At 41.8% G+C, this 22,964-nt stretch overlaps 1 protein-coding gene across 2 annotated transcripts in view; it reads left to right on the top strand.

The window, feature by feature from the left end:
- ACO1 (aconitase 1) overlaps positions 1-22,964 on the top strand; it is a 64,958-nt gene that overhangs the window by 15,904 nt on the left and 26,090 nt on the right. For both annotated transcript variants that reach the window (XM_086414887.1, XM_086414886.1), the window contains exons 2-7: positions 9,960-10,078; positions 13,710-13,878; positions 15,265-15,402; positions 21,936-22,005; positions 22,125-22,308; positions 22,825-22,964. In XM_086414887.1, the coding sequence (XP_086271013.1) occupies positions 9,982-10,078; positions 13,710-13,878; positions 15,265-15,402; positions 21,936-22,005; positions 22,125-22,308; positions 22,825-22,964 (798 nt within the window). In that variant the 5' untranslated portion in view covers positions 9,960-9,981. The remainder of the gene's footprint in view (positions 1-9,959; positions 10,079-13,709; positions 13,879-15,264; positions 15,403-21,935; positions 22,006-22,124; positions 22,309-22,824) is intronic.

Here is a 22,964-nt window from a genome sequence, read left to right as displayed (position 1 = left end):
ACAGGAATAACTCAGCGACATCCCTTCGGATATGAGAACATTTGGTCACCAGAAGCCATCTCAGCGTCACTCAGTTTGACCTTTCTGGCAGACAGGGAGCTAACAGAAGAAATTCAGATGTCTAACAGAAGGATGGAAAAGTACTCACCTTTACTAGCCATTAGACAAATGCCTAAGATTAACTTTTTAATCTCTCAATTTGGAAAAGATAAAGACAAATTACGTTCCCTGGTTTAGGCACTTCTGTTTTTACTCTCTGCTTCAGAGAAGGGTCATAAAATTGGTACAGCCTTTCCCTGGCAGCCTGGTGATGTGCATCCGAATGGAGCCATTGGATCCTTCCACCCAGATGTCCTACTTCTAGGAACTGAAAGCTCAGGGTTTATTTTGAGGAACTGGATTAAGGACCTATCTAAAGAAGTGTATACAAAGATTGCAAGCAATGTTTGAATGTTAATGCTTGGACACCACCTACATATTTTAACAATAAGAAATTTAAATAAATTATTATATGTCTGAAGGAGAGATTTTTATGGTGTAGTTAAAAGTGATATAAAATACCATATAAAAAAAAATCACGTGATGGCCCCATGAAGATGTTTGTGGTCTACTGATGAGTAGGGGGAAAGCAGTTTACAAAACAATGTGAGGTCTAATCCACTTTTTTTTAAATCCAAATACATTTAAAATTCATGGTAAATGAAACTCCACACCATGGTGTTACAGATGACTTATTTTCTTCTTTTTGTTCACTTGCATATCCTAATCTTTCCACAATGAATATCTGTTTTTAAAATTTTATTTTACTGTACCAATATTTTTCTGATCTTTTTCTAAGTTTCAGGTGTATAACATAGTGATTCACAATTTCTAAAGGTTATACTCCCCTTATGGTTATTATAAAATGCTGACTATAGTCCCTGTGCTGTACAGTACATCTTTGTAGCGTATCTTATACATAGCAGTTTATCCCTCAAAGTCCTCTCCCCCGTCTCGCTCTCCTCACCGTCTCTCTTCCCCACTGTTAACCACTGGCTTGTTTATGTCTGTGAGTTTGGTTTTTTTTAAATATTCACTAATTTGTTTAATTTTTAAGATTTCACATAGGTTATTCTAGGTCTTATTTTTTAATTGAGTTGTTTGGGTGGGTTTTTTGTGTGTTTTTTTGGTATTGAATTGTATGAGCTGTTTATGTATTTTGAATTTTAACTAACCCTTTATTGGTCATATTATTTGCAAATATTTTCTATCATTCCATAGGTTGTCTTCATTTTGCCAGTGGTTTCCTTTGCTGTGCAAAAGCTATATATTTAATTACATCCTGTGATTTATTTTTATTTTTGCTTTTGTTTCCTTTGCTTTAGGAGCAGGTCCAAAAATATATTGCTGTGGCTTAACTCAGAGAGTGTTCCACCGATGTTTTCTTCAAGGAGTTTTATGGTTTCTGGTCTTACGTTTAGGCTTCTAATCTACTTTGAGTTTATTTTGTGTATAGTATTAGAAAATGTCCTAATGTTAACTCTTTTCCACGTAGCCATCCACTTTTCCCAGAACCACTTACTGAAGAGAGTGTCTTTTCTGCATTGTATATTCTTGCCTCCTTAACTGACCATCAGCGTGTGAGTTTATTTCTGAGCCCTCTGTTCCTCCCTGCTGATCTCTGTGTCTGTTTTGTGCTATTTCTGTTTTGTTACATTCGTTTGTTTTATTCTTTCGATTCCACGTGTAAGTGATAATATATAGTATTTGTCTGACTTATTTCCATCAAGTCTAGTTTGCACAAATGGCAAAATTTCATTCTTTTTCATGTTGAGTAGTATTCCATTACACATATATATTACATATGTGTGTATATGTGTCTCACATCTTCTTTCTTTATCCATTCATCTGTTGACGGATACTTAGGTTGCTCCCAAATCTTAGTTATTGTAAAGAGTGCTGCTTTGAACGTTGGGGTGCATGTATCTTTTCAAATTAGTGTTTGCGTTTCCTTTGGGTATATACCCAGCAGTGGAGTTGCTGGATCGTATTGTAGTTCTGGTTTTCGTTTTTTTTGAGAGCCTCCATACTGCTTTCCACAGTGGCTGTATCCATCGACGTTCCTACCAACAGCATGTGACGGTTCCCTTTTCCCCACATCCTGGCCACCACTTGTTATTTGTGGTCTTTTTTCTTTTTTCTCATGAAAAATAGTTATATTATTAATTCACCTGTCTTGAAAGATTATGAGATTGTGTCTTTTTTTTAATGCTATATGTATTTTTTTAATTTTAATTTATTTATTTTAATTGGAGGCTAATTACTTTACAATATTGTGGTGGTTTTTGCCATACATTGACATGAATCAGCCACGGTTGTACATGTGTCCCCCATCCTGAACCCCACTCCCACCTCCCTCCCTATCCCATCCCTCAGGGTCATCCCAGTGCACCAGCCCTGAGCACCCTGTCTCATGTACCGGACCTGGACTGGCGATCTGTTTCACATATGGTAATATACATGTTTCAATGCTATTCTATCAAATCATCCCACCCTCCCTCTCCCACAGAGTCCAAAAGACTGTTCTTTACATCTGTGTCTCTTGCTGTCTCGCATACAGGGTTGTCATTACCATCTTTCTAAATTCCATATGTATGCTTTAGTATACTATATTGGTATTTTTCTTTCTGGCTTACTTCACTCTGTATAATAGGCTCCAGTTTCATCCACCTCATTAGAACTGACTCAAATGTATTCTTTTTAATGGCTAAGTAATACTCCATTGTGTGTATGTACCACCGCTTTCTCATCCATTCGTCTGCTGATGGACGTCTAGGTTGCTTCCACGCCCTGACTATTATAAACAGTGCTGCGATGAACACTGGGGTACACGTGTCTCTTTCAATTCTGGTTTCCTCAGTGTGTATGCCCAGCAGTGGGATTGCTGGGTCATAAGGCAGTTCTATTTCCAGTTTTTTAAGGAATTTCCACACTGTTCTCCACAGTGGCTGTACTAGTTTGCATTCCCACCAACACTGTAAGAGGGTTCCCTTTTCTCCACACCCTCTCCAGCATTTATTGCTTGTAGACTTTTGGATAGCAGCCTTTCTGACCGGCGTGAGATGATACGTCATTGTGGTTTTGATTTGCATTTCTCTGATAATGAGTGATGTTGCGCATCTTTTCATGTGTTTATTAGCCATCTGTATGTCTTCTTTTCATGATATCCACTTTTATCAGTGTGAGACTGGTTTTGATTTGCAAAGCCACTGACGTTGTGGTCTTGGGTTGCGTTTTTCTGATGAGAAGCCCTGTTGAACATCTTTTCATGTGCCTGTTAACTATCTGTATACCTTAACTTTATATCTTTCTTTTTTTTATTTATTTACTTACACAATAGTATGTGAGTCTGATATTTACATCTATAGGATTGATTTGCCCTTACTCGTCTGCCTCTCTTGGAATAAACTAGTCATCCAGAACATCCAGATGGTTAAAAACTTAACCACAAGTTGTTTTCCCAAAGTTTAGCTGTCAGTCAGTTCTCTGGAATTTTGAATCATAGAAGGTTCAGTGAATGATTATAAAGCTAACTCATGAGAGTGCCAGAAGACTGTAATATGTCTAAGTAGTACTTTTTAAACTCTATTTATGGAGGATTTTAAGTTTTTTTCCACCCCCTGCCAAGGAAATGTACTTTTAATTGGAAGGCAAATCAGATATATTTTCTTCCTCGTTCTGCCACTTACAATCCTGTGACCCCCAGGCTATCACCTTCTTTTTAGGTCCTCTATTTCCTCATTGGGGGAATGTTAGTGATATCTAAGGTTCTTTCAAGGAAGGCTCAACATTCCCTGATTTATCTCATTACATCCTCAGCATCTACTATACTCACCTAGGGAGTGGTGGGTTTCCCTGATGGCTCAGATGGTAAAAGAATCTGCCTGCCATGCGGGAGACCTGGGTTCAATCCCTGGGTTGGGAAGATCCCCTGGAGGAGGGCATGGCAACCCACTCCACTATTCTTGCCTGGAGAATTCCCATGGACAGAGGAGCCTGGTGGGCTACAGTCTATGGGGTTGCAAAAGGGTCGGACGTGACTGAGCGCCGGAGCATAAGCACACAGGGCGTGGCGATGGGTCAATGCCATGTGGCAAGTGCACAGAGTGAAGGTGCCTCTCCAAGTCTCCCACCCATGTCTTAAACTAAGGCCAAAGATCAGTTGGCAGCAACACTGTCTGCAGCTGGAAAGGATCCCTGCACGGAGCTTTTTACAAGGAGCACAGTTCACTTGGTAAATGTCTCAGATCTGCCCACCCATGCCTACTGTTTAGTATTTTTAGTGATTTACTTTAAAATTCTGGTGTCCAGCACTCCCTACCCCATTCCCACTCCTCTGTGCACAGAATGTACCTGTAAGGATCATGCCAAGTGACCCAGCTGGTATTTCAGGATGGGTTAGCTTTGAGAAACACCCATTTCTCTACCAAACAATTATCTTTTCTTTCAAAATCTGCACAGATGTAGTAAAGGGTTTCAGGGATAGTACAAAGGTCTCTTCTTGGATTCCTTTTGTTCAAGAACTGTCCCTGGGTCCCACTTGATTCAGAGGCAAAGGTCAGCAATTCTGGCCTCAACACAAGTATTCAGGAAGGACAAGTGCTGAATGAGCTGCACACTCGCTGCTTAAATATAACATTTCCCCTGCTTTCCTTTCTTTTTAAAAAAAATCTCTTTTCTGCTTTTCTTTTCCTCTTTTTATCCTTTGCCTCCATGCAGTACCACCTTATTCTGTGGAACAGAAGAGGCAGCAACCCGAACATATTTCCATGTATACAGTAACCTTTCCTCTTTCCATAAAAGAAGAAACCTAGGATAACACTCCACTCTCTCCAAAACAATCCTGTTTGTTCATTCCTCTCTTTTATTAGTATTGAATGGGGGTTAGATAAAACAGAAGAAAGGGAACAATGCAGAGCAGATAGGAAAGGAATTGAAACCATGGGGTCTGTGGTTTCTCTGAATGTGGAAGTAGACAGGATTCCCTGGCCATTTGGTGGGGTTTCTAGCAAAATCACAGATCTCGGGATAATTTAGGGCCTGCAGATCCTGCAGTAATAATACTCGAGGCTTGGGGATGGGGTTTGAGGGTTCTGGAGAGGGTCAGGCAGACCTACATATATCCCTGATACCTAGATTCTATTCTGGTCTGGCTTGTCCCCAAGGCAGAGATCCTTCTCCTCACACCCTGCTTGGACTGTGGTCACTTTGGCTCCCTCTTGGGGTTCCTGAAGCACTGGGAACTCCTATAATGTCATATGAAATACAAATGATAAAGTGAGTGAAACTGTGGAGTGGCTCTGATTTCCAGAACCCTCCAGGTTTAAAGCAGGGGTTGGGGGAGGGGGGCGGGGAGTAGACATTGCCCAACTTCCAAGCAAAACCAGTTTGGGGTTGCAAAAACACAGCTGCTCTTGCTTTCCACTGACCTGGGGCTCAGAGTGGCAAGGGACATGTGGCAGTCAATGCCCAGCCCAGGCCACTGTGCTGGCTGAGCCCTAGAAAGAAGGAAAGGCAACTCAAGTATTCAAAACTGAGGCTTATAGGAGAATTTTGCAGGCCCGCAAGTCTCTTGGCTTTTTATCAACACTAGGGATTGCTTGGTGGCCTCCAGCCAGCACCTCCTTCAGATGAGGAGTTGCCACACCTAGAGAGGTGGCCCCAAGGAGCTGGTAGAGAAAGCCAGAGATCAAAGCCTAGCTCTGCCTCTAACTGGATGTTTGCCCTGCGGTGAGCTATCCATGTCTCAGAGCTGCACTATTCTCTGCTGTAAAATGAGAGTAATGATAGGCTGAAATTTACAGAGTTGTGGCCAGGGTTATAGAAGATGGTATGAAGTCAATGGTACATCCTGATACTTAGTAATTAGTAATTGGTTCGTCTGTCTCCTAACTTCTGCAAGCAAGATTTCCTTCATTTATGTACTGAAACTAGATAATTATGTAGTTTTTAAGAAAAAAGGAGGCAGATGGAGAGTGCGTTACACAACATGTTTTCTATAAGAGCCACATTGGTCACCACATGTGACTGAATGAGTGAAAGCCGCTCAGTCATGTCTGACTCTTTGCAACCCCATGGACTGTGGCCCACCAGGCTCCTCTGTTCACGGGATTATCCTGGCAAGAATACTGTAGTGGGTTTCCATTTCCTTCTCCAAGGGATCTTCCCAACCCAGGGATCAAACCCAGGTCTCCCGCACTGTGGGCAGATTCTTTACCATCTGAGCCACCAGGGAGACATATATGCATCCTGAAATACCAGCTGGCATTGTAGGATGGTAGGAACAGCAAGAATCATGTAAGACTTCCAGAGCTCTGCTGGGGGCATCTGTAAGCTGTGTTGAGTCACTTCGGTCATGTCTGATTCCTTGCAACCCCATGGACTGTAGCCTGCCAGGCTCCTCTGTCCATGAGATTCTCCAAGCAAGAATACTGGAGTGCGTTGCCATGCCCTCCTCCAGGGCATCTTCCTGATCCAGGGATCAAACTTGCGTCTCATGCCTTGTGCATTGGCAAGTAAGTTCTTTACGGCTAGCGCCACCTGGGAAGCCCACATTTGTAGGCTTCAGGGAAGCGAACTGACATGTTGAGTCCTCACCGCATCATGGCAAATATGGGTACAATTTAGCAACTGGTTTGCCCATCAAATTTTGGCAAACTGACCCCCTTTAGGGCTTGACAGAGAAACAGGAATGATTCAATGTTACTTAAGAATTTTTAAAGGTATGACCTGCCCACCATGCCTGGTTCAGCAAAAGGTCCCCACCACTTCCAGAGTTTTCTGGCCCAAGTTTTCTCTTTAGTTTCTTACCATTCCTCCAGAACATCTGCCAGGCTGAGTGAGAACGCAGGGCAGGGCTCGCCCATGAGCGTGTTTGGTTTGGTCATTGTGGTGCAGGCCCACTCAGTCGTTTAGGAAAATTTAGTTACCAACATTTGTAAATCAAGAGAGTTTGGGTGGAAATCCAGATTGCCAGCCTCGCTTGAACACCGTCCACACTGGGCTGGCATTCCTGCATGCAGCCTGTGGCTGGAGCCAAGTGGGTGCTGCTCCCTTGGCTGGGCAAGCAATGCCTGAGCTGCCTGGCCGGGCGCTGCCTGCTTCCCTTGTTCAGGGCCCCTTCCTGAACTGGGGTGGTGTTTTGGTTTCATTCCCTCACCATCTTACACATCTCCCTTCCATGGTACCTCACCGCCTTCTGAACTAAGTGGGCGTTCCTCACCTGACCCTCCACACCGTCCAGCAATGATTCTCAGACTGGGCACCTTCTAGAGACACCTGGGAGATTATTGGGTCCTGCTGCTTCCCCAGTCCCTTCTGATTCAGCAGCTTGGGGAGCGGGGTTGGGACTCAGGAGTCTATTTTTAACAAGAACGATCCCCAGGTAATTCTCCCGCAGATGACCTGGGATGCGTGCTTTTGTAAATAGAGCTGCAGCATGCCCCAGCGTCCCCTGCTGGCCTTTTCTTTAGTTTCAGCTCCAGAATTCCTAGAGAAGGCAGTCCCTTGGCCTTTAGTCTCCCCCACCAAATTGCAGCTCCAGCAAAAACCACGTGGGATGGGACTTCCACGGCGGTGGCCCACTGGTTAAGACTTTGCCATCCAATGCAGGGAGTACCGGTTCGATCCCTGGTTGGGGAGCTAAGATCCCACATGCCTTGAGGCCCAAAAACCAGGACATACACAACAGAAGCAATACTATAACAAATTCAATAAAGATTAAAAAAAAAAAAAAAATGTGTGTCCAGGGGAAAGAAGCCACTCCTGGCAACAAGGTGCTGATCAGATCCGTTTCCCCGCCCCCACCCCACCCACTCCACCTCTACACAGACACACACACTCACACACTGTCTCTCTCACACACACATGCCTTTCCACTGCATTCTCCCTCCATTACAGGTGCCCAGACCATCCTGGCCCTCCTGCACGGGGAACTCCAGGAAGGCAGGGCTACTCCTCACTCAGCTGCCTCTCATCAGAACAGCCCAGCACTGGACTTCAGACAGAGTGAATGAACACATTCTCGCTCTCAAGTTTCAACTCATTTTCAAACAACTTTATTTGTCCTCAGTTTAAAATGCAAACAATACCAAAGGATATTCGATGAATGTGAGTCGTCTTCACAGTCCTGACTTTGAGGCCTCTGTCCCTCTTAAGGGGCTTCCCTCTTGGCTCAGACAGTAAAGAATCTGCGTGCAGTGTAGGAGTCCCAGGTTTGATCCCTGGGTTGGGAAGATCCCCTGGAGAAGGGAATGGCAACCCACTCCAGTATTCTTGTCTGGAGAATCCTGTGGACAGAAAAGCCTGGCAGGCTACAGTCCATGGGGTCGCAAAGAGTTGGACACAACTGAGCAACTTTAACTCACTCATTCCCTAAAGGAACCAGTCTGTTTTGTGTCTTGATGAAAACATGGGCCTGTCTCTGGAGACAAGGGCCACTGTCACTGTTCATCCTCACAAACAGTTGTTTTCTCTACAAACTGTCCTCGGTTTACAATGGTTCAGCTTACAATTTTTTTTTTTTTTTTTTTTTTACCACTTTGGTGCAAAAGCGATAGGCACTCAGTAGAAACACACTTTGAGTTTTGAGTTTTGATCCTTGCCTGGGCTGGTGCTACGCAGTACTGTACTCTGCTGTGATCGCGAGTAGCTGTAGCCACAGCTCCCAGTCAGTCACGCCATCACCGGGATGAACAACCTCACAGCCGTTCTGTACTCAAACAGCCACTCTGTTTTCCATTTTCAGTACAGTAGTCAATACATTACGTGAGATATTCAACTCTGTGTTGGGTTATCTTATCCAACTGTAAGCTAGCGTTAAAGAGTCCTGAGAATATCCGCGGTAGGCTTGGCTAAACTGTGAGGTTCAGTAGCGTAGTACATTAAATGCATTTCAGCTTATGGTATTTCCAATTTATGATGGGTTTGTCTAGATACATATCTTTTCATTTGTTTCATTTTATAGTAATATGTTGATCATTTCATATCAGTCATCCCCAAAAAAGGTTGGACAAAAGTTCATATTTATTCATAAAACCTTGGATTAAGTAAGGAAATTTTACTATTCTTATATAGTAATTAAGACTGAAGAGTGGACTGGTAAGGATTTTCGCCAAAGCGGTAGATCTAGAAAGCAAGTCTTCCAGCTCCTACGCTGGAGTGTTTTGCTCTAAGTCGTATAGTTATTTGAATCACTGTTTATCTGTATGGTTCAGGCCAGATCTTTTTTGTTCACCGCTTACAATTTATAAAAAGATACAGGAGAAGTTCTGCCCAGAGCTGGGGTAAAGGGTCCTCTCCAGACTTACTTGGGAGTCTGGCCTTTTATACATCCACCAGGTACCTTAAAGATTCCTTGATGTGAACACACTCTTGCTACCATTATGTAAAAGTGAGTCCACAAGACTTCTAACTAACAAGTTTATTTAAAATGCTGCAGAGGCAGTTACAGAAGAAACCAGCTGTTTTCAAGCCTGCTCTCCCAGAGTTCAGGTTTTATGTAGTTGTACAATGTCACCTGCTCCTACCTCTTACCTCCTGTCAAGCAAAGCATGAATCCAGCTCAGATGTTCATGTGTTGGCAATTTCCCGTGTGACACTTCCTTCATTTCCCTTCTGCCTCATGTCTTATCAGTGCAATCATGTTGGAAAGTTGTAGATATAAGACAAAAGAAGTTTGGAATTGTACACTCTTGAGAGGTAAATGCTAGCTTTCACGGGAGCTTCACAGAGGTCATTTTCTTTGCTAAGAATATCATTCTGATATTCATTTGTGTCCCACCTTCCCACCACTCTGAAAAGATAATAAGTGATTTCTTGAAGTCAGTGTGTATCATAATTGTTAAAGAGGGCAAATACTCATTGGAATAAATAAGATCCAGCTTTGAGAGGAGAAATTAAATGTTCTCTGTCCTTTTCAGGGACACCTGGTCATCAGGAATCATGAGCAACCCATTTGCACACCTTGTTGAGCCTTTGGATCCTGCACAACCAGGAAAGAAGTTCTTCAATTTGAATAAATTGGAGGATTCCAGATATGGTAGGTACATGGCTCTTTGATATAAATGCTCTGATAGCAATCGGCATATCAGTTGCATAATAACTAAACTACCTAATAAATCAGCCTTTAGGAGAGTTGGAAGAGGGAGTAGCAGAGAATGGCTGAATGGTCTTGGATTAACTACAGAAATACACACACACACCCTTCTTACATTGCTCATTTTCAAGTAGATAATGATTATATACATATAACATTTATGTAACACTTGGTATAGAGAGTGTTTGTACATGTATATTATTTAATCTGAATAACAAGCCTGTCAGGCTATATTCAAAAACATTAAAAAGTCCTGAGGAAGCTGAGGCCCAGAGAGAGTCAATGACATGGTTAAATAACAGCTATGTAGGTAGGAGGCAGCCAGTGGCAACAGGCCGCTGGGTGGCGGATTGGCCCTAGGACGAGCAGTGGCAGCAGAGAGGCTGGGGAGCCCTGCGCTCCTGGGTTTCCTCCAACATCAGTCAGCTCCAGCCAACAGCTCCAGCAGGGCCTTTGCCCAGGCCCCCGGGTGGAATGTTGGCCAACACGCCCAGCAGCCAGTGAAGGTTTACACACTCAACGAGAACCAGCAGTGGGACAGCCAGGGCACTGGGCATGTCCTCCAGCTACATGGAACAGCGGAAGGGCATGTGCCTGCTAGTCAGGGCCTGACAAGACATGGGCCACTGGAGACGGGAATGGCAAACCACTCCAATATTCTTGCCTTGAGAACCCCATGAACAGAAGGAAAAGGCAAAAAGATATGACACTGAAAGATGAGCCTCCCAGGTCTGTAGGTGTCCAGTATGCTACTGGGGAAGAGCAGAGAAACAGCTTCAGAAAGAATGAAGAGGCTGAGCCAAAGTGGAAAGGACGCCCAGTTGTGCTGTGTCTGGTGGTGAAAGTAAAGTCCGAAGCTGTAAAGAACAGTGTTGAATAGGAACCTGGAATGTTAGGTCCATGAATCAAGGTACACTGGATGTGGTCAAACAGAAAGTGGCAAGAGTGAACATTGGCATTTTAGGAATCACTGAACTAAAATGGGAATGCGAGACGTTAATAACGATGATTATTATATTGACTACTGTGGACATGAATCCCTTAGAAGAAAATGGAGTAGCCCTCACAGTCAACAAGAGAGTCTGAAATGCAGTACTTGGGTGCAGTCTCAAAAATGGGAGAATGATCTCTGTTCGTTTCTAAGGCAAACCATTGAACATCACAGTAATTCAAGTCTATGCCCCAACCACTAATGCCAAAGAAGCTAAAGTTCAACAATTCTATGAAGACCTACAAGACCTTCAAGAACTAACAACAACAACAAAAAATGTCCTTTTCATTATAGGGGACTGGAATGCAAAAGTAGGAAGTCAAGAGATACCTGGAGTAACAGGCATGTTTGGTCTTGGAGTACAAAATGAAGCAGGCAAAGGCTAACAAAAGTTTCGCCAAGAGAACATACTGGTCAGAGCAAACATCCTTTTCCAACAACACAAGAGACAACTCTACATATGGACATCACCAGATGATCAATACCAAAATCAGATTGATTATATTCTTTGTAGCCAAAGATGGAGAAGCTGTATACAGTCCACAAAAACAAGACCTGGAGCTAACTGTGGCTCAGATCATGAACTCCTTATAGCCAAATTCAGACTTAAATTGAAGAAAGTGGGGAAAACCACTAGACCATTCAGGTATGACCTAAATCAAATCCCTTATGATTATACAGTGGAAGTGAGAAATAGATTCAAGGGATTAGATCTGGTAGACAGAGTGCCTGGAGAACTATGGACGTAGGTTTATAACACTGTCCAGGAGGTGGTGACCAAATCCATCCCCGAGAAGAAGAAATGCCGGAAGGCAAAATGGTTGTCTGAGGAGGACTTACAAACAGCTGAGAAAAGAAGAGAAGTGAAAGGCAGGGAAAGATACACCAAACTGAATGCAGAGTTCCAGAGAAAAGCAAAGAGAGATAAGAAAGCCTTAAGTGAACAATGCAAATAAATAGAGAAAAAACAACAGAATGGGAAAGACTAGAGATCTCTTCAAGAAAATAGAGATTCCAAGGGAACATTTCATGCACAGATGGGCACAATAAAGGACAGAAACAGCAAGGACCGAACAGAAGCAGAAGAGATTAAAAAGAGGTGTCAAGCATACACAGAACTGTACGGAAAAAGTTCTTAATGACCCAGATAACCACGATGGTGTGATCACTCACCTAGAACCAGATTTCCTGGAGTGTGAAGTCAAGTGGGCCTTAGGAAGCATTCCTACAAACAAAGCTAGTGGAGGTGATAGAATTCCAGCTGAGCTATTTCAAATCCTAAAAGATGATGCTGTGAAAGTGCTGCACTCAATATGCCAGCAAATCTGGAAAACTCAGCAATGGCCACAGGACTGGAAAAGATCAGTTCTCATTCCAATCCCAAAGGGTAATGCAAAGGAATGTTCAGACTGCCACACAATTGTACTCGTTTCACATGCTAGCAAGGTAATGCTCAAAATCCTTCAAGCTAGGCTTTAGCAGTAAGTATATCTTCCAGATGTACAAGCTGGATTTGGAAAAGGCAGGGGTACCAGAGATCAAATTGCCGACATCCACTGGATCAAACCAGTCAAACCTAAAGGAAATCTACCCTGAATATCCAATGGAAGGACCGATGCTGAAGCTGAAGCTCCAATTCCTTGTCCACCTGATGCCTACCTGATTCACTGGAAAAGACCCTGATGCTGGGAAAGACTGAGGGCAAGAGTAGAAGGGAACGACACAGGATAAGGTGGTTGGATGGCATCACTGACTCAGTGGACATGAGTTTGCACAAACTCAGGGAGATAGTGAAGGACAGGGAAGCCTGACGTGCTACAGTTCATGGTGTGCAGCGTGAGACACAACTTGGCAACTGAACAGCAACAAAAAGAGCGGAAGAGGATGAAAACACAAGCCTGTTTTGTCCCAACTCCTATGCTTTTCTGCCTTTGTACTCTTTCCTTCTCTGGATAATACTAGTGAATAATTCTTATGTATCAAGTTGAACCACTTCTTTTATAAGCAAAATAAATTTTCTTAAAAATTACCATTGTCTTATTCTAAAAAACATGGTTACCAATGACCATACTCCATGGAGTTTAGGTGTTTATTTCCTTTGAAAGGTATATATGACTATTCTTTGGTCTTATTTTAATCATCGTAAAGGGGTTATTTTCTCATTTTTTACACACTGAGGTTTCATAACAAATACTACTCTGTATGTGTGTATGTGTATTTTACTAACAGTAATACAGCAAATTAAATAATCTAGACTGATTTCCTTCATGATAACTTAAGGGAAGCTCTGTTACTGGATTCCAAGGCTAGGCAGCCACTGGCTATGAAAGAATTAACTGTAATATTTTACTTTTGCCTAGGCTGCAGGTATTTTCTAATAACTGAATGTCTCAAGCCCATTCAATATTCTTATATTTCAAATTGTTGAAATCAGTTTAAATTTACTCTCTTTCCTTGTTGAAAGACTACCGGGGATGTTGCCTTGTATCAAGTTTGGATGGAGATTGGCTTTAAAGAGCTCTGATAATAAGATGTCTCATGGATTTTTGTTTGTTTTGTTATGCTTTCTCCTTTTATTCCTAGGATCCTTACCATTTTCTATCAGAGTTCTCCTGGAGGCAGCCATTCGGAACTGTGATCAATTTTTGGTGAAGAAAAATGATGTTGAAAATATCCTGAATTGGAAGGTCATGCAGCATAAGAACATAGAAGTGCCCTTTAAGCCTGCCCGAGTCATCCTGCAGGACTTTACGTGAGCCTCGTGTCACCTTACTCTCTGTTTCTCTCCCTCCCTTGTCGGCCTGTAGAGAAGGCTTTTTAAAGGCAAAAACAAAAAAACAACACAGTGATTGTGTGATTTTTCACTCAATATTCAGAGACACTTGAAAGCAAAAGAGGGCGGTCATCCCAGATGGCAAGAGATAATCTCAGGGATGATACTCATCCACCTTTTCCAGTGGCGGAGATCATTGTCCTTGGTCTTGAAGATCCTAGTCCTCAGTGTACTAGCAAAAAAGGTGAAAGAGACAGCATGAAGTGGAACTGTCTTAGAATCTTTTCTCCCCCACATCCTGTCACCCAGGGAGCCAGGTTTTAAACAGACATCCTTGGAATGTTGATATGTATCACCGGAGGGGAGAAGTAGTTTGCAAGGCCTGATGTGTTGCTGTTAAGTCTCTGCTCACACCCTGCTAGTCCCAAGAACCGCTTCCCATCACAGCCTCACTTAAAAAAAAAAAAAATCTATCTATTTATTTGTTCATTTTTGGCTGCACTGGGTCTTTATTGCTGCCCTCGGGCTTTTAGCTGCAGTGAGCAGGGAATACTCTATAGTTGTGGTATGCTGGCCTCTCATTGCGGCGGCCTCTCTTGTTGCAGAGCACAGGCTCTCAGTACATGGGCTCCAGGAGCTGCGGCTCCTGGGCTCTAGAGCACAGGCTCAGTAGTTGTGGCACACAGGCTGAGTTGCCTTGGGACATATGGGATCTTCCCAGATCAGGGATTGAAGCCATGTCCCCTGCATTGGCAGGTGGGTTCTCAATCAGTGGGCCACCAGGGAAGCCCTTCACCCCTTCACAGACTACCTTTTCATTTTTTTAAACAATGTTATTTTATTCCTTCTGGCGACCAAATTTCATTTTTTTAGAGGATGATTACTCATATTTTAGTCTCTAATATAATAAAAAGGAAGGATGCATTTAATATAAACTTGATTCACAGCCGCTTTTCTGAGTTACATCCATTCCTTTAAATTTGAAGTTGAAGGGTGTGATCTCTGTCTTGCCCAGGACTTTGCTAGCCCACCATGTGAGTAGGGAACAGTAATAACAGAAAAAGTTCCCAAGTTATTAAGTGCCAGCTTTCTGACAGTTTCTCTGCCTAAACCACATTGGTTGTGAACTTTAATGCAGGAATAAAATTGCATATAGAGGTACCACTCAGCCATGATGCTCATTACTGATGTGATTTCCACTCAAGGAAATATATTTAGCAGCTTTCACTTTTCTGACATCTATCATTTGCTCCACTGGTGAGACAGCCCTCTTGCCAATATTTTCAGTAGAAACAAAAGCTGGAAAAAACCCGCATAACACTTGTTTAACAGATTTGTCTTCTGCTTAATTCTCCCATTTCTTAGGGGTGTGCCAGCTGTGGTTGACTTTGCTGCCATGCGTGATGCTGTGAAAAAGTTAGGAGGCAATCCAGAGAAAATAAACCCCATCTGTCCTGCTGATCTTGTCATTGATCATTCCATCCAGGTTGATTTCAACAGAAGGTGAGAGACCAGGATTAATATTTGGGTTTTCTGCTTTGTGCAAAATCTTGGAGTATAAGTCTTGTGTATGTGTGTATCGTTAAATAAAAGAAGAAAAATCTTTAAAAGACATATTCAGAAAAACTCAAACTTACTATATATTTTCCCTTGAAGTTTTTTTTTTTTTTTAGTGATGGGGACATTAATCTCTTTTTTCTTTCTATTTACTTCCTTCGGGGGAGCAGGCTGTGTTTAAGCTTGAAGTTTGGGTGAAAATCACAAACAGATTTCTGCCAGGGGAGCTTGTTAGTACAAGTATGTGTGTGACCTTAAAAGAGTTTTGGTGTTTTGTTTTGCTTTTTCTAACCACTGGATCCTTATTCTTCTTTTAATTCCAAGTAATTATTTTATATCTAGCCATCTCTGCCTCTCCACACAAGTGTCCATAATGTCCGTACCTTTCTTTTCCGCTGTTCCTTCTACTGTTCAGGATACCCGCTTCTCTCTTCCTGCCATAACCCTACCAATAACCTACCAGTAAAATCTCAGTGTCGGTAGATGATAAAAATGTATCTCTTAAACATCTACCAATTAGTTGGGAGGTCCGCTAACCTCAGCTGAGTGCGGTTGGGCAACTGTGCCTCACCCAGCCTTGACTGGGTTGACTGCTTACACTGCACACCTGCAGGGCAGCTGGGCCTGCCCCATTCTCTGTGGGCTGCTTTGGGAGCCCAGGCTAAAGGAGAAAGCAGCTGTCTGGGCATCACAGAGGCTTGAGAGAGCAAGCGGGAACCTGCAGTATCTGTCGAAGCCTTGATGAGGGACTGACGTCTGATCACTTCTGTTCACAATGACATTAATCATAGCAAGGCCCGAGGTCGAGCCCAAAGTCAGGGGTGGAGGCATACACTCCAGTAACTGCAAGATTACACAACAAGGATATGAATACAGGGAGGGCAGCCAGGTACTGCTAGAAGGCTTATAACTTCACCTAGAAATATAACTAAGTAAAATTATTTCCAACTTTAGATAGAACCTTAGTTAAAAGGAAATAACTGTTCTGCATACAATGCTGGGAAAATCAATTCTTTGGTAGAAAAAACAGTACCTATGATTGAAAGCATTAATATTTTTAAAATTAAATCATCAAACATTTAGAAGAAAATGTAACTTTATATGTGTCAGATGTCTTGATGAGAAAGACTTTTCTCAATTGAGAGGCAATGAATGAAACAAAGGCACAAAAACTATAGATGTAAGGACTTCAAAGCTAACAGGAGATAACTTGAACAATATTTTCAATAGAGTTAATAGCCTTAATATATACAGAGTATGTGTAACCTATTAAAAAAAAAAGAAAAGAAACAGTAAAACCCAGCAAATAAATGGGCAAAGGGAAGTAGACATGTCACAGTAAAAGAAAATGGTAAACAGTATATAAAGCCTTTTCAACTTTACAAGTAATAAAAAGGTAAATTAAACCCTTGAGATGCCATTTTCTCTTATCAACATAGTTAAGATTAGAAAATAAATGTTACTAATTATAAAGGTGTCATGATGGAGACACTTTTATACACTGCTGATAGAGCTGGAAATTAGAAATAATGAAAGCACTGTGTATTTGGATCGTTAGAAATTGCCATATCCTTTGTCCTGCGATTTCTACTTCTAAACATACCCTTTATAGATTTCTGAAATTCAGCAGAAGCTTAGTGACTAAATAGTGCTCTTTAAAGTATTATTTATAATAGAGAAAACCTAAAAGCATTCTATGTGTCCCAACAAACGAGAGTGATTTATTAAATTATATACATCCTTAAAATAAATATATTAAGTAACCTTTAGGGTTATATTTAAATCCTTAATAACACTTGGAACATGCTCATGTGTTAGCTCAAGGAGCCAGGTAGAAATTGCCTGTGTAGAGTGATCTCAGTTCAATGAAAAGCTGCTGCTGCTAAGTCGCTTCAGTCGTGTCCGACTCTGTGCGACCCCATAGATGGCAGCCCACCAGTCTCCCCTGTCCCTGGGGATTCTCCAGGCAAGAACACTGGAGTGGGTTGCCATTTCCTTCTCCATGAAAGTGAAAAGTCAAAGTGAGGTCTCTCAGTCGTGTCCGACCCTCAGCAACCTCATGGACTGCAGCCTTCCAAGTTCCTCTGTCCATGGGATTTTCCAGGCAAGAGTATTAGAGTGGGGTGCCATTGCCTTCTCTGCAATGAAAAGCTAGGCAGAGGTTAAAGCATTGGAAAGAGAGGTGCCGAACTGCTAAGCGATTGTAACTATTCTTTATTTTTACAATAAGAAGCTGTTGTTTTTATAATAGAAGTTCATTTAAGAATGTGAAACCAACCGCACAAAGGGGAAAAAAACCCAAAACCTTTATTTGCTTCCTTGGCAATTTAAGCGGGTTCCATACAGGCTTAAGAGAATCATAGAAACTGGCCATTCTCAAATTAGTATTGACAATATCCAAACCAGAAAAATTCAGGAATCAAGAGAAATCTGCTTTGTCTCCTGAACTGTCAGTTCTTGGAACAAGCAGACTGGATACTTGCCAGCTCTTTCCTTTCCTTTGGACTCTAAACCCATCCTTAGGCTTTTTTTTTTTTTCCCTTAAATTACATGAGCTCAATCTAATATTTTGATTTCAAAGGGAAGAGTTAAAAATACACAAACTATTGTCCTATTGAAGAGTAAGTATGTTTCCTAAAGTCCCACTTGAGAAATGAATAAAAAGTAAGCTCACAAAGGCAAAGGAGAAGAGAGTGGCAGAGGATGAAATGGTTGGATGGCATCACTGACTCAATGGACACAAGTTTGAGCAAACTCCGGAAGATAGTGAAGGACAAGGAAGTCCATGGGGTCACAAAGAGTCGGACACGGTTTAGCAACTGAACAACAACCTCACAAAATCATAGGCCACTTTTATCTTTCTTGAAGACTCTTATTGGTCTTCATGGATTTACCTTTATTTCCCTTGCCTGGAAGGTAAAAATACTGGTGGAGACAAAATTGCAGTTGTTTTAATGTCTGAAGTTATTTGACGCAAAACTCAAAGAACTCCTGACTCTCTAAGTAGGTCAAGAATCTGAATCAGCACCAACTGTGACTTGGTTTCCTCTTTAAGCTGTGACATCTATCAACTCTGGTTTCAATTTTTTATGGACCTTTTTCATTTACATTGTAACACTGAAAATATTGTTTTGAAAAACGCAAAGTCCAAGGTTGAGCTTTGATCCAAAATGATACCCAAATCTAACAAACACTTTTTTTTTTTTTTAATTCAAGAGAAACATTTCTGTAAGAAGCATTTTCATTGCTAGTGTTTTGTTTTTATTTCTTGAGTTTGGTTTTGCAATTTGACCTCCCAGTCTGTTTCCTCATTTTTGTAAAGAATTAAATGTGATACGTCTCAGCTTTTGTGGAACTCTGTGCTGTGGGCTTTTTTCCAGCTATTTCCAGAAATGAACTAGTACAACTGGGTAAGGGGTGGCAGGATGGTGAATTTTCTCAGTTAAGTATTTCTAAACTTTTTCCTTGGTTTGAATATTAGTAATTGGCTTCACACTATCTTTAGGGATCAAGGATCTAACTAATGCATAATTATAATGTTTTGCAAAGTTATCTCAGAAATAACCTTTTTTAAAATCCCAAAAAGAATATAACAATTTCCAACCAGATTTCAAGCATGTCCGAACTACGAACTATTTCCTCTATAAATATTTTCTGTGAATTTCTGGAGTACCATTAAATGTAATACTCAGAAACTTTGAACTACATCCAGATCTGATTTCAACTTATGTAAATAAGGGGACATTTCCTCTTCAATCTGTGAGGCCATTCACATTCAGAGATCTTATTAAAAACTCACCAGGTTGGGTAAATGTAGGGCAGTTCTGAGTGGTGGAAAACTCTGAATTCTAGGTCTGTTTATTCATTTGAATAACTAGAACTAAGTTAAAGAAAGAGCCAAGGTTAGCATGAAAGTTGTTCTGTTTTAGTGACTAAAAGGGTTGTTGTTGGTGGGTTTCTTTTTTTTTTTTTTTTTTAACTTAGAATTAACATATTATAAAGCAGCCTAAACATTCTGGCTTCTGCTTGTCCTGTGACTGTGTCATTTATATCAAACTGATGGTCCCAAAATTCTGCGGGTTAAATGATCTTCTTCCAGCCCTGCTTCTGCTGTAAGGAGCTCTGATATCCTTCTAGAGACAGGAGGATGAGGCATAATGACTGGGAGTCCTTGTGTGCTCAGAGTACGGCAGAAGAGATGGAGCAGGGCCATACATGATTAAAAATAATGTTCCAAGATGCCTTTCCTTTTTTTTTTATTAAAAATAATTCTATTTAACAGACCTATTGTGTGCTAGTATTTGTTCAAGAAGCAGGTTAGTCTTAAAAAGCAGAGAGATTAGAGAATGCATAGCTTGAATGCAGTTAATAAGTGTAGGAATGAAATTTCTAACTTGGAGAGTTGGGAGATTCTTCCAGGAGTATCACTTAATCTAGGTCCCCAGGAATGTTTACCACAAGGAACTGGAAAGGCATTCTACACAGAGACAACAGAGCATGCGAAGGCATGAGGAAAGTGTGGTGTGGGAGAGTATGAAGGCCACAGTGCTGCTGAAGCTGAAAGTTTGGACTGGAGGATGGGAGAGAGTGCATGGAGGAAGTCTGAGGTCAGACTGAAGGACCTTGTTTTTTAAAGAAAAGGATTTGTACTTTATTTAGAAAATGGGATCCCCTGGCAGATTCAGCATGGGTTGTGATGATCTGTATTTTGGAAAACCAAATTCTGGTGACAGTACAAAAGATAGGTTGACTAGATTGAGAGAAACAAGACAGGAGGCTGTTTCTGGAATAAATACTCTGATAGCTGTAGGTACTAAGTGGGAGAAGAGGAGATCATTAGATGAGAGATGGACAGATAAGAACAAGAAGGAGATGCAGGGAGGAAGGTCACACATTAGGATTTGACCTGTTGCATTTGTGGTGCCCAAAGTGTTCCTGGTGTAGATGCTCAGGATACATTGGGAATATGGATCTGGACCTGAAGACACAGGAGAGGACTGGAGGGATAGAGCCCTCAGTGTACTAGGATGAAGGTGGAGGGATGGAGCCCTCAGTGTACTAGGATGAAGGTGGAGGACCTGAAGACACGGGTGGGGACTGGAGAAATGGAGTCCTCAGTGTACTAGGATGAAGGTGGAGGGATGGAGCCCTCAGTGTACTAGGATGAAGGTGGAGGACCTGAAGACATGAGTGGGGACCGGAGGGATGAAGCCCTCAGTGTACTTGGAAAAATTATCTAATCTTTCTGTGCCTTGGCTTCCTCTTCTATACATTGGGATGATAGTAGTACCTACGTGAGGGGTTGTTATGATGATTGAGTGAGTTCATGTGTGTAAAGTCTGTATGCCTCTTGCGATCTCGCATGTTGGCTTCTGCTGTAATTATTATGGTAGTTGTCGCTATTACAATACCAGCACCACTGCTGCAGTTTCTGGAACTACTACTGCAAGGAGACAGTATAGGGATTTAGAACATCGATGCTGGAGTCAAACTGCCTGGGTTTCAGTACCAATTCCATCATTTACTTGCTGGGTAGTCTTGAGCACCTTACCTTCTGTCTGTCTCCTTTGGAAAAAAATGTGGATATTAACTGCCCCTAACTTGAAGGGCTATTTTGAAGACTAAATTAGAAAATAAATGTAAAGCACTTTAGTGCCTAGCTCTTGTAATGTCAGTAAGCGTTAACTATCAATTAGTGAGGCCTGACTTGGCTCTTAGCTATTAATTTTACTGTCCTTTCCTATGTTCACTCAGTCCATGACACATAGTTTACAAATGCTTCCTGTGTGCTAAGCATGCAGAGTTACCACTATGACTTACTCTACCTTGACTCAAAACAATGTAGTTTGATTATAAAAATTCTAGAAAAGCTTCCTGATGCTCTGCATTGTCCATGTCCTTCCTGATGGATGGAATGACTTTGAGCAAACTTTGGCATGTATTTTGGGTTTTATAGATGTTCTTGGGTGGCACCATCTGCCCTGTAAACCTCCATTTGGAGGATAGGAGGTTGTGATCCTACAAATTCCTGTGCCTCCTGGCATCACTGGGTTCCTGTCCCCAACATAAAACAGATGAAAATGCCAGGCCCAGGCATGGCTCAGCTCAGAGAGGTGTCGTAACAAAGCCACAGATGAGAAGGATGTATGGAAAGAAGGCTTCTTTAAGAATCTAAACTGCTGTTCTCCTCATAAATGTCTTAAGTCTGTTCCTAAGACTCAGACTTTATGATTAGAATAGTTTTTACTTAGATTCACTCAATGTTTTCTACCTACCATGTTTAAAGGCATTGTAAAAAAAAATCACCTGAATCAAAAATAAAGTTGTTTTTCCTTTAATTAACTCTTCTTTGCCATGTGAATAAATGTATTACCACCCAACAGGCCTACAGATGATATGCCATTTGGTTTATTATCATCAATAACTTTGGTAACATTTCAAGCCTTAAAATTTATTTGTTTAGTTGTTCTCTTTGACAGGGCAGACAGTTTAAAGAAGAATCAAGACTTGGAATTTGAAAGAAATAAAGAACGATTTGAATTTTTAAAGGTACGGGCAGAGCTTGGTTCCATTGATTGATTCTTCATATGTGTGGGGCGTGAGGGAGAGGTGAGCTGCATAAACGTGTGTCTGGCATTCACAGTGTTCCTCCCATTTCTCAACCCTAGTGGGGCTCTCAGGCCTTTTGCAACATGAGGATTATTCCACCGGGCTCAGGAATCATCCACCAGGTGAATCTGGAGTATTTGGCAAGAGTGGTCTTTGATCAGGATGGATATTACTACCCAGACAGCCTTGTGGGCACAGATTCGCACACCACCATGATTGATGGTTTGGGTGTCCTTGGTTGGGGTGAGTGCTTTTTCGGGTTCCTATTCCGTATATGCTGGTCTGTGGCATGGACTTCGATATACTTTGATCCCATTACATTCCAGCAGCATGAATTTGAGTGACCAACAAATATCGGAGAGGTATTTTTGTCTGTTTTGCTTACTGCTATATTTCCAGTACCCTGAAAAGTGTTTTGTGCCTTTTACGCAGTCAGTATTATGTTTGGAAGAATGAATTGGAACAAGGGGTTAGGGACATTTGAAATAAATGAAAACCACCTGGAGAGTTTGTTAAAAATGGATACTCCTGACCCTCACTCTCCTTTTCAGTGTGGAATCGTGGGGATTTTGATCTAGATGTTGGGAGACCACACTCTGAGAAACACTTGTTAAAAATTCTGTAGAGGGAAATAGAGGAAAGATAACCGTTCTTTATGGAAATATAACTCTACACTAGTAAAATACTGTAAGTGGGTTGACTACTTATTAATGATACTGAACTATGCCTGAGGAGTCATGAAACCATTATTACATACAGGTGTGGGTGGTATCGAAGCAGAAGCTGTGATGCTGGGCCAGCCAATCAGCATGGTGCTTCCCCAGGTGATCGGCTACAGGCTGGTGGGAAATCCCCACCCCCTGGTCACATCCACTGACATCGTGCTCACCATCACCAAG

This window comes from Bos grunniens, chromosome 8 (assembly GCF_055505025.1).
Source record: "Bos grunniens cultivar Pamir isolate PY7600 chromosome 8, Bosgru_T2T1.0, whole genome shotgun sequence".
NCBI classification, from domain to species: Eukaryota; Metazoa; Chordata; class Mammalia; order Artiodactyla; family Bovidae; genus Bos; species Bos grunniens.
The sequence above is the reverse complement of the archived record's forward strand: the minus strand, read 5'-3'. Positions and strand labels throughout refer to the sequence as shown.